Below are 12,680 nucleotides of genomic sequence, written 5' to 3' on the forward strand. Positions count from 1 at the left end.
AAACCACACAAGGAGGCCTTCTACAGAGAAGGTAAAAATCCTCAAAGAAGGCTACTCTTGACTCTACTTTGAGAAAAGGCTCCATCATCTACAAAACCACGGCTTTAAAAGCTCATCGGAAAGCTAAGGTTGTCAATAACTAGATGAACTGAACATTAAGAAATAAAGGAGTAATCCGTGCACGCGTGGGAGCCCAAGCATCATAACAGTAGCAGACTATGGGAAAGAGGCAACCACCAAACAGCATGTAAAAGAAACCAGCTGAGCCTTCAACAGATTTTGTTTTTGTTTTCTGAGACAGGGTTTCTCTGTGTAGTTTCAGTGTGTGTCCTAGATCTTGCTCTGTAGACCAGGCTGGCCTCGAACTCACAGAGATCCACCTGGCTCTGCCTCCGGAGTGCTGGCATTGAAGGCATACACCACTGCCACCCAGCACCTTCAACAGATTTTTAAAGGCCATATGTGCAATAAAATACAATTCTCTCCATATAACCATATAAAATCATTAAGGTCAACCAGCCTTATTTAACTGAGAATTGTAAACCATGTGATCAACAACCACACCATGTACAATCTTTAGTACACACTGTATTTTTTAAGCCATTAAAAAGATTATTTATGTAGACATGGTAGCTCACACCTGTAATCTCAGTACATCTCATGCTGATGTTCAACCTGAACTACCGTGATTTTTTTTTTTTGACAATGTCTCAGAAAACAAAGGAAAAAGAAAAAAATAGCCCATATGTACTAGCACATACCAGTAATTTCAGCACTTAGAAGGTAGACAGGGCTGTGCATTCAGTCAACCTGAGCTACAAAGCAAGTCCTAATCCAACCTGGGGTATTCCATGAGATACTGTCTCAAATATTCTAAACCAAAAAAAGTATTTTTAAAATCTTTTAGTGCATCCAACAAACTTGAAATTGTAAAGATTACACGAATTATGCTACCAGACTATAAGAGACGTCAACAAGCATGAAGGGGCTGTACATAGCTCTGTGGTGTAACTCTTAGTTGATAGACACAAAGGCTCTGCATCCAATCCCAACACTGAGATACAAACAGAAGGAACCCCTCCAATTGTGTCAATCCAAATGTATACTCCTAAACCATTCACAGTTCTGTTCTAAATGCCACAGTACACTGTCATTCATTTCCCTCCAAACAGGTTTGTTTTTTGTTTTTTTGGAAAAAGGGTTAATGTCAAATGGTTGGTTCTCAACTTTCCTAATGCTCTGACCCTTTAATACAGCTCCTCATGTTGTCATAACCCCCCAACCATTAAAATTATTTCATTGCTACTTCATAACTGTAATTTTGCTACTGTTATAAAGTGTATTGTTAACATCTGATATGTGATCCTTGTGGGGTCATGACCCACAGGTTGAGAACCATTGGTCTACGCAGTCCTGGCAGTCCTGGAGCTTGCAACATAGACCAGGCTGGCCCCAAATGCACAGAGATCTGCTTGCCTCTACATCTAAGTGCTGAGATTAAAGGTGTGCACCACCCACAGCCAGTTTTGGTTTGGTTTGGTTTTTCAATAAAGTAAAAGTCCTAAATGAAATATTTGAAGCAAACAATAGGAAAATAAATTTTAGTACAACCAAAGTTATAGAGTATTTTAACGACTGGCATAGCCTAAGAATAAATATACTACCTTCAGAGAGAGTTAAGCTCCCTGTACATACAAACGTTCTCAGGGACGCACACAAATGCTCAAATGTAAGATGGACCACTGGTTGAAATGACTCCAGTAGTGTATTCCAAACACTACTCTATTATGTCACTCACTCCCTGACTGCTTACTGATAAACTCATTAATCTTCTTACTGATAAAATTATTATTTTCAGTCAACTCTCAGCTTAGTTTTTTCTCTTATTTTTACCATTTGTTACAAAATACATCATAATTATGTGCCTTTACTCTGATTTAAAAGATAAAATTGGTCAGATCTTATACACAACAAAAACAATAGTCATTTCCAGGAAATAAAAGTCTGAAAATACCATGTGATTATGTCTTAAAGCCAAAATTTAAATTACTGACAGCTTTTAGGTTGGAAGAACCTAATACACTATTCAATTTGCTCATGTACCTTACTACAATCAAATTTTAGCTAAGCTTTCAAAGTGTCCATTCAAAGAACAACTTTTGTATACAAAGCAATAAGCAAAAAACAAGGCTCACCATACCATCTCTGAAATGAAATAAAGACAAACATAATATAGCAAACCAAAAGGATTATGTTCAGTAATGACCTTGACCTCTGATTTAAAAAAAAATAGAAAATTTAGATCATCATGATGATTTGGAAAAACACTTTTTCAGAAACCACATAGAAAGAACAAGTGTGGCAGTTTTAATATGAATGGCTCCCCAAAGGCTCATATATTTGAATGCTTAGTCACCAGGGAGTGGCATTCTTTGATAGGATTAGAAGGATTAGGAGGTGTGGCCTTGTTTAAGGAAGTGTTCCACTGGGGGTGGGCTTTTAGGTTTCAAAAGCCCATGCCAGGCCCAGCCTCTCTGTCTCTATCTCTCTCTCTCTCTTTGTCTCCATCTGTCTGTCTGTCTCTCTCTCTCTGTGTCTCTGTCTTGTGTCTCTGTGTACATGTCTCTCTGTCTCTGTGTCTCTCTCTGTGTCTCTGTGTATGTGTCTCTCTGTGTCTCTGTCTCTCTCACACACACAACAACAGAGTGGCTAAGACAACAAGGGCAGGGGAAAGAAAGGAATATTCAAAGAAAGTAACTAAAATACAAGACAATTTCACACCATCTCTCTAAAAAAAGGAACAAAGAAAAAAGTCAGACCCTCAAAGAAAATTTTTTTTTTTTTTTTTTTTTTTTGGTTTTTTCGAGACAGGGTTTCTCTGTGTAGCTTTGCGCCTTTCCTGGAACTCACTTGGTAGTCCAGGCTGGCCTCGAACTCACAGAGATCCGCCTGGCTCTGCCTCCCAAGTGCTGGGATTAAAGGCGTGCGCCACCACCGCCCGGCTCAAAGAAAATTTAATTGGAACAAACAGCAAGTTCTCTTACTGTTCCAAGGATAATCAAAGAATCAACGGTCACATATAAAACAGAATAAAAAGAAACATCCACAGTACAATAAAGTCCTAGTTAAAAAGAAAAAAATTAAAACCTTATTACCCAAACTAATTTCACCTATCATCTATAAACCATGCAGCCAATTAAGTTATATAGCTTTAAAAGTATCAACAGTTCTATACAATGCATGCTAAATACTAAGCATGGTACCCAGCATGAAGTAGGCCTCAATAAACTGTCTGCTGTTATTCATAAGGCATCATTATTTACAATACTGAGTTCTCACTAAGGACATTTAACTCAACACCCTGCCAAGGTCTAATCAACTGGAATTTCTATACATACCAAAGAGCATCCCTGCAAAGGGACTACAGATAAGGGGATCAGCAGATCCACGATGAGCAGATTCAGATGGTTCATTATCCTGAGCACTAAAACAATTTGAAAGAGCAGATATTAAAATCCAGGTGATTTTTAGGAAATCAAAATTCAACATATAGGCCTGGAATGGTGGTACACACCATTAATTCCAGCACTTGGGAGGCTGAGGCCAAAGGACTGTGGGTTTGAGGCTAGCCTGGAATACACAGTAAGATTCAATCACATATAAAATCCCTGTGTCTCAAAGAATAAAAAATGGCTAGGACTTGAGATGGCTCAGTGAGTAAGTACTTGAAAAGCACTGAGGATCTGGGCTCAACCCTCAGCACACACCGACAAGAGCTTAGAGAGGTGTGCATGTCCACAATCCCACAGCCGGGGAGATGACGATAGGACCCCTAAGGCTTGCTGGCCAGCCATGCCAGCCCCAGGTTCAGCTGAAAGTCCTGTCTCGGAGAATACAGTGGCACAGATCGAGGAAAGCACAAGACTTCCACTTTTGGCCCTACAAACACATGCATGCACCCTTGAATAAAAACAATTAATAAAGTGTGATATGAATTATCCTTTCTTTCAGAATGCTAGTTAAAACTATGGTATTTCATTTCTTTATACCAAGAGACCCCAATATATATATATATATATAACTTTTCTTCAGCCAGTTTCACTGGGTCCACAGATTTGAAATCCTTTTTATATGAAATTAGCCAGTAAGAATAATTTTTATAATAAGTGTGTGTGTGTGTGTGTGTGTGTGTGTGTGTGTGTGTGTGTGTGTATCCTCACTTAGAAAAGATTATTCCTTTGGGGGGGAAAAAAGGATTTTAAAAAAACAAAATTTCTTGAAAAAAAGGAACAAAGAAAAAAGTCAGACCCTCAAAGAAAATTTAATTGGAACAAACAGCAAGTTCTCTTACTGTCCAAGATAATTTATACTTTGTATTTCTTCTAAGAAAAGACACCGTTACTTCACTGTATTGTGTATTAGAACCATTTATTCTGTTTTCCTTATGGGCATATACCAATTGTACAAACCTCCCTGTTTCACTGGGATATTTTCATACATGCATATGACATAGTCCGATCATATTCAGTTCTCCATCACCTTCTCATGCTCCTGTCCCACACTTCCCTGATCCTCCCATCTCTCACGCACCAGGTTGGCCCTGAATTCCTCTACAGCGTAGGAGAAGGAACCTGAACCTCTGGTCCTCCACCTTCTTCCTAGTGCTGGGATTACAGGTGTAATCCACCTGTAGTGATTACAGGTGTGCACCACCACACTGCTGATACTGTGCTGGGGATTAAATCCTGGGCTTTGTCCATAATGGCCAAGCACTCTACCAACTAAGCCACATCCTCAGACCACATGTGGTTCTGCTTTACATTTTCATCATTTTTTTTTAAAGATTTACTTATTTATTATGTACACAGAAGAGGGTGCCAGATCTCATTACAGATGGTTGTGAACCACCATGTGGGTGCTGGGAATTGAACTCAGGACCTCTGGAAAAGCAATCAGTGCTCTTAACCGCTGAGCCATCTCTCCAGCCCCCTCCCCCTTTTTTTTTTTTTTGGTTTTTCGAGACAGGGTTTGTCTGTGTGGCTTTGCGCCTTTCCTGGAACTCACTTGGTAGCCCAGACTGGCCTCGAACTCGCAGAAATTCACCTGGCTCTGCCTCCCGAGTGATGGGATTAAAGGCGTGCGCCACCACCGCCAGGCCATTTTCATCATTTTTAAATGTTTTGTTTGTGTTTAGTGTGCACGTGGAATCGTTCAAGTGTGGAGGTCAGAGGACAACCTTGGGAGTTGGGTCTCTCCTACAGAATGTGGATTCCCAGGATCAACTCAGGTCATCAAGCCTAGTGGCAAGCACCTACATGGCTGAGGCATCTTGTTGGTCCATGTGGTTTCTTTTAGGTTTTAGTTTTTAAGAACAGAACAATTTGCTGGGCGGTGGTGGCGCACGCCTTTAATCCCAGCACTCGGGAGGCAGAGCCAGGCGGATCTCTGTGAGTTCGAGGCCAGCCTGGGCTGCCAAGTGAGTTCCAGGAGAGGTGCAAAGCTACATAGAGAAACCCTGTCTTGAAAAACCAAAAAAAAAAAAGAACAGAACAATTCATTCTTATGTATGAAACAGAAAAGCACATACAAAAAAAAAAAAAAACTAGAAAGTTACTAACTTTCTTATCAATAGAAACAAATACTAATTTTACAAAGTAAGCATTAAAGCTACTCCACCAATAAGCAAAACAAGCAAATAATAATAATAATAAAGTTAAAACGCACACTGCAGGGACATTTTCAATCCAATTACAGTACCATGACGTCAAGATATTTTGCAAAGATTTACTTTTCATTATACATGTGCCTGTTGCAGTATCAGATTCCTTTAGCACTGGAGTTATTGGCAGCTGTGAGCCACCAGATGTGGTGCTGGGACTCAAACATGAGTCCTCTGCAAGAACAAATAACCTCTTCACCGCTGAGCCATCTCTCCAGCCACAATTTCAAAACGTTTCAGACTCATTATAACATCATTAAATTATGTTCATTTCTCCTTCATAATTTCAAATTAATTTATATACTTATCATTCCAATTTTAGTATACATGCTGCCAAAGGAAGCACTATATACTTTATAATGAGAGAGGCTTACTCTGAAAGCCCAGCCAAGCTTTACTAAAAAAAGAAAAGAAGCCGGGCGGTGGTGGCGCACGCCTTTAATCCCAGCACTCGGGAGGCAGAGCCAGGTGGATCTGAGTTCGAGGCCAGCCTGGGCTACCAAGTGAGTTCCAGGAAAGGCGCAAAGCTACACAGAGAAACCCTGTCTCGAAAAACCAAAAAAAAAAAAAAAAAGAAAGAAAAGAAAAAAACTATTCTTGAAGAATGTTGTAAGCCTAGGGATGTAGCTCAGTGGTAAAGTGCTTGCCTTGCTCAATGATTTATGTTCAATCCCCAGAACAGATACAGAGACAAGAAAGGGAGAAGGGGAGTGGACAGAGAGAATGCTGAATGTAAGTATCATAAATATTCACCCATAATACCTCCTCACCTTTCTCCCCAATAATCCCTGCCACTAGTAAAGGACGGCTGTTAATACACTATGCTTTTTCTACTTTTTCCTTAGGCCAGTTTTAGGCAGGTGCTGTTTCAGAGTGTAAAGACTCAAGGACAGAATTGCTATCACGTACCTTGTATTTCCAGCAGATGAAATCCGTCCATTTGACTGGTCTGTGACACCATCCTCATTCTCCCTAGGAGGTACATTCCTTTGTCTGTTTCCCTGTGGCCTTAAAAACACATCAGCTTATAGAGCACATCCCCCACACAGTAGGTCTTCTTACCTCTCTAGGGTTCTAACGCCCCATGTGTCAGCATTAAAGTGAACAAAGGACTGTGCTGACATTTACTGTTAACACATCCTAAAGTGAATTCAAATCAGGGTGGCCTCAAGTATATCTGCGCATTAACAACATGTAGTGAGAGTTGACCGTCAAGTTTGTCGTTGTTTTCGTGTACAGCAATACACTGGGGAAGTAATGCTACAATCACAGTCCCTAATACTATTTTAACTGAGATCACTGTAAATTATTTCTATATAACTTCTAGAGTATTTTATTTTAATAGTATGTTTAAATACTTAAGTTTTAGTGTCTGTGTGTGTGTGTGTGTGTGTGTGTGTGTGTGCACCTTCATGTGTGCACACAAGCTATGTCTTTGCTAATGCCTGAGGGGGCCAGAAGAGGATGTCTGATCAACTAGAATTAGTGTTAGAAGAGGTTGTAAGTCATTCAATTTGGCTGCTGGGAACTGAACTCAGGCCCTCTGGAAGAGCAACAAGTGCTCTTAACCTTTGAATCATCTCTCCAGTGAGATATATATAATTTTTTTTAACCTAAGAAAACACAGTAGAATTCTTGCATCATTTGGTTAACATGGGAATTACAGGGCACCTTCTGTTCTGGGCATTGAGTAGACACAACCCCCGTACACACTCAAGTTTCCAGGCAAAACTAAAACAAAATTGTTTTTTAATTCAGACATATACTTTCTGGGAATTATTTCACAATACATAAAACTGAGTTCTTAACTTAAAAACTGACACAATAAACCCCATGAAAGAATGTTACCAAAAGCTAAATAAAAGACATTATTTTAAAGACAGTCTGATGCAGAATAGATCTGAGGAACCTTCACTTTACTTATAAGGTCATAATGAACAAAAAGAAAGTTTAGAATTTATTTCCTTCTCTAAAAAAAGCAATCATTTAAAAAGTGAGAAAATTTTCACCTATCTTTCTTTTTCCATTTGGCAAACACTGATTTGTTTTTATGAAATGTAATTTCCCACGCCAGAGAAACCAGCATAACTTTTTACATAAACACTTATTAGCATCCATGAAAAACCAGCATTTCATAAGTCATATTTCTTTATGTGGCTGTTAATGAATTATATTTTCCTTCTGAAGAAGACAAAAAGAAGTACGGTTGAGGAAATACAATACAATAGTTAGTGGAAAGTTGGTGCTGAGATTAACGGGACTGGCCATGTTCCGCTGCAAAAGCAAAGCCTTCTCCAAAGACGCAGAGTATCGTAATCCTCACCTGTCTCCACCACAAAAGCATGGTCAGAGTTCTCCGGGGGTCAGCTCAAATGGCAATCTTAAGAACATTATGACTTTGCCACGAAAACAGGAATGCTTCCATTTTTTACCCATATCCAACCCAGTTCCCTACACACCATTTTAAAATTTACTTCAATTTAACCTTTTTTAAAAAGCCAGCTTTATGTAAACTGAAGCATGGGCACTCAGATCTCTTTTAAAGTAACATAATCTAGTGTCATCCCCTATTTTCTACCACTCAAAGCAAATTCCAGCCCTAATTGGCAATGCCCTTTCTGTTTAGTTACACTGCATCTATAGGACCCACGTGCAGACAGTCTGACGGCAGGCTGGAGACTGCCTACAGTACCAGACAGGGCTGCTAGCCAGCCCTCGGCTGTCACCTGACAGCACAGCACAGGTCTCAGGAGGTCCAACAGGCTAAGGACTAATGAGTGTGCCACTCTCTAAACTATCTGCACAAACAATACAGGCTATAAAGAAACATTTCTTTCCTATAGGAAGTCTGGGATGTTAGCTTATGCTAGGAAGGGGTGTCCATACAATCTGCCCTCAAGAAAAACCTTAGGCACTGAGTCTCAGTTCAGTGGCGTAGGAGTGAAGTCCCCTCACTAGCTTCAAAAGAAAAGATTATTTCAGAATTTTACTGTCTATTAATTATAAATATACAACTAGCAAAATTTAAATAGAATGGAAATGTCATTCTGTGTGACACATTAGTCACATAGAAACTGCACGCATTACAATACTGAAAACTTCCTTAACTCGTTAATATTAAAGTAAAACACTAAGAGATATTGTGTTCACTTCTACAGCTCAGTTAATAAGTAATAAAGACTAGCACAGGCTACAGTTTAAGAGTCTATAATTTAAAGTATCATTAAAAAGAACTATTTACATTCAACTACATATAAACATCAACTTTACTCATTAGTATGTACACATAAACCATACACACAAACACAAAGAATACAAACTGTTAGTCCCAATAAGAACAACTTTGTCAATTATTTAAGAACACTGACCAATTCATGGAATGACTTTAGGAAAACAACCCTTCCTGGACATCTTTCACTGCCCGACCTTTAAGATAAGAAAAAACATACTGCTCATAAAACATCAGGTATGTTAAGAAGTTGTAAGATAATTAAAAAGAAACTCATAGCAAAATTATAAAAATAAAACATCACTATAAAAGTAGAATCAATCAAAAATGTAACTTTGAGAAGTGAGGAACAAGGAAATCATAGAAGTTAAAGGATAGAGTTATTTCTTTTACTAACAACTATACCCATTAAATATAACTATTGAATGATTAATGTGAATTCTTTTTCTCAAAGAGAAAGAAAAGGTAGATATCCTCCAATTATCCTCAAAAAACATGAAAAATGGCCTAACGTACTGAGATATGACAGCTGATACATTAACAAAATATAAGTAACACATAACATACACTTACATAGTGTTCAGAATTGAGATAATGAGTAAGAACTCAACCTTATATAAAATAATTTCAAAATACTATTTAAGGAAGTTGACAGAGAAAGGTCATTTATGAGATACATAAGGTAATAATGCAGTCCTCAAGTGATCAGAATGGAATTAATTGATTTGTTAGCTCATATGTGAAAAATAAAGCATCAATTTTCATAAGTTTCGTAAAATTCCAAACTTTAAAATTATGCTTTCATTATATTCTGGAGGTAAATATCGTAATGAGAAAAATAAAGGTTCTAGAAAGTTCTCAGGTACAGAGAAGACACCATCAAGATTCCAGTAGTACCTGGAGTGTTCCAAAATTGAGAGTTATTCTAATTACTTTAAATATAAGCATTTTCAAATATAAGATACTACAGAATTTGGAGCATTTTCTGAAGTATAAACTATACTCATATAGAAAACTATAATAAGCAATCCACATTTCTCATTATTCCAGATATTATATGTTGAACTCAAATTACCTAAATTAAGATACAGACTAAAGACAGAGAATTAATGAAAGTTTTGTATTGTTATCAGTAATTAAAATACTGACAATGCAGCCCAAGAATATTTTCTAAAATACTGAAAAAGTGAATATTTAGACCATTACACAAAACAGGTCCCAAAATTTACATGTAATCCATCAAGTTAGCAGGCCAATGACAGAGATAGGCTCTGTGACATTTCTATCTCTAATAGTTAGGGAAACATGTCAAGTTAAATATTAAGGTAAATGAAAACGAAGACCTATAGTTAAGAAATTCCAAACAATATCACAAAACCAGTCATTCAAAGAAAGTAAAAAACATTTGAAAATCTGATTGAGAAGAGTTTTACACCATTTGAATTACATCAAAGTCCAATAACAGTCTTTAAAATACATTGATAAAGACAGTTAGGGTGTACAAACATTAAGTCACAAACTGTATTTCACCCACGGTAAAATGTCCCTTTTCCCTACATTTCACCATTTGAAATTAGGCTGGCTATCAAACTGACTTTAACCTACTGCAGAAGGAAGTGGGATTTATCCCTGACAGTCGTCTGGGAAACTATGACCCAAGACAACCTGAGTCCTTAACCTTGAGGTTTCTCTGGATGCTACTGGGAACCAGAATCCAGGCCTCGAACCTTAATCAACGTGTGCTTTGGGCTGCCCACTCGAATACAAGACTTCGAGGGTGTTTGCTTGTTTGTTTTTGTTTGGTTTGTGTTGTTCACTCCCCTACTTGATCAGTTGAGACAAGAAATTCCCTCTCTGAGAATGTTTCCACTCACTTTAGATTAAGGGGATACACTTTCTACTTTCTAGCTTTACCTTGGGGTCCTAATTTTAAATTACGGTGCTTCACAAAACAGATAGTATGGCTGAATTAATCAAATATGGTAAATCAAGTAAAACTGCTTTTCTAAAACTAACAGCAATATTAAGTAAATAAAGAGAATAAAAACGAAGATGTAAATACCTCTCATCTGGATACACTCTCAGAAGTCTTCTATCAAAGTCACTTTCAAATCTAAATCTCTCGTCCATTTCTTCACTGACGTCAAGATCTCGGTCAGATCTATAGTACTGTCTGGCAGGCACTTGCTCCTCATTAACCCTTCGAGCTCTTCGCTCCGGAACACCAGCCTTGCTGGCCAAGCTTTGTTTCGTACCAGAAATGCCTACTTCTTCATTCGTCTGTTTAAGAAGGCTTCTACTGATTAACTCAATTTCATCATCTAGTTGTTGATATCTGCTCTCCTCCCGACGTCTTCGGTTTAGAAGCTCTTCATATGTGGGGGCCTCTGAATGTGTGTATGAAGTCTGTTTTTGTGGAGGTAGATCAGGTTTGCCGTGACTAACAGGGTTTTTACTTCTTTGACTCTTAGGCTGTTGAATTAAAAAAGAAAAACAGCTTAATAAGACATTATCATATAAAAGCTAATTAAAATCTCAAGTCATACTAAGTCTTTATTACATAAAGTTTCAATAACCATCCTTAAAATTTACTGATTTATATATATCTGAACTTTGATGTTTAATCAAAAGAGCCAAAAAAGTTTTTGTTTTTTTTTTTGGAAAAAAATTTCAAAGAATTATGTTGCAGTAAACTGTATTATATAGCAAGAGACGAACGATAGTAAAATGGGTAAGTGGCTATGAAAAACCTGACAACTAAATGCAAATTCTTAGCTTTAGACGTAAGAGATATATTTTAATATTTACATAGTACTTCAAATTAAATTCTTCCTAAACATGGTAAGCTTTGCTGGGTGGTGGTGGCACACGTCTTTAATCCCAGCACTTGAGAAGCAGAGGCAGGTGGATCTCTTGAGTTTCAGGTCAGCCTGGTCTATAAAGCAAGTTCCAGGACAGCCAGAACTACACAATGAGACCGTGTCTTGAAAGGTTATGCCACTTGGGCTGACAATGCCCGCCGAGAGCCATACACTACCTAACAAAAACCTCAGGACCAGGCATGAGATACCTCCTTTGGGCTGTTGTTCGGGGAGTCCAGGAGACTCCCAAAACATTATACACTGTTGCCCTTGGTTGCCTCCCAGAGGCTGAAGGTAAGAACCTATTGCTGAAGACACCATGCACCTCAGACGTCAGAAGATTAGATCTGAATATGACCTGAAAGCCTCCTCCCTGAGGAACAGCTTTCTCATTTCCAAAAGGGACCATGCAGGCTGCCAAAGGAGGGAAGCAACCAGTAAGTCCTACTGTGCTGGCGAGTTTGATGTTAACTTGACAGAAGCTAAAGTCATCTGAGAAGAAGGAACCACAATAAAGAAAATGCCTCCATAATAGCCAGCTGCAGGCAAACCTGTAAGGCACTTTCTTAATTAGTGATTGGTCGGGGAGGACCAGCCCACTGTGGGTGGTGCCACCCCTGGGCTGGTGGTCCTGGATTCTATAAGAAAGTAGGCTGAGCAAGCCTTGGGGAATAAGTCAGTAAACAGCACTCCTCAGTGGCCTTTACATCAACTCCTACATTCAGGTTCCTACCCTGCTTGAGTTCCTGCCCTCACTGTATTTAATGATGAACTGTGATATGGAAGTGTAAGTTGAATAAACCCTTTCCTTCCCAACTTGCGTTTGGTCACGGTGTTCTAACACAGCAATAGTAACTCTAATTAAGACACC

At 38.5% G+C, this 12,680-nt stretch overlaps 1 protein-coding gene across 10 annotated transcripts in view; it reads right to left on the reverse strand.

The window, feature by feature from the left end:
* Positions 1-12,680, reverse strand: part of Cspp1 (centrosome and spindle pole associated protein 1) — a 91,555-nt gene that overhangs the window by 47,244 nt on the left and 31,631 nt on the right. For 8 of the 10 annotated variants that reach the window (XR_009377517.1, XR_009377515.1, XR_009377516.1 and 5 more), the window contains 3 exons: positions 11,011-11,420; positions 6,629-6,727; positions 3,399-3,484 (listed from right to left, as the gene is read on the reverse strand). Coding sequence is in view for 7 of the 10 variants with exons in the window: in XM_059254015.1 (XP_059109998.1) it covers positions 3,399-3,484; positions 6,629-6,727; positions 11,011-11,420 (595 nt within the window). In the remaining 3 variants the exon portion in view is untranslated. The remainder of the gene's footprint in view (positions 1-3,398; positions 3,485-6,628; positions 6,728-11,010; positions 11,421-12,680) is intronic. The other 2 variants (XM_059254019.1, XM_059254020.1) reach the window with 1 other exon arrangement.

This window comes from Peromyscus eremicus, chromosome 2, assembly GCF_949786415.1.
Source record: "Peromyscus eremicus chromosome 2, PerEre_H2_v1, whole genome shotgun sequence".
NCBI lineage: Eukaryota > Metazoa > Chordata > Mammalia > Rodentia > Cricetidae > Peromyscus > Peromyscus eremicus.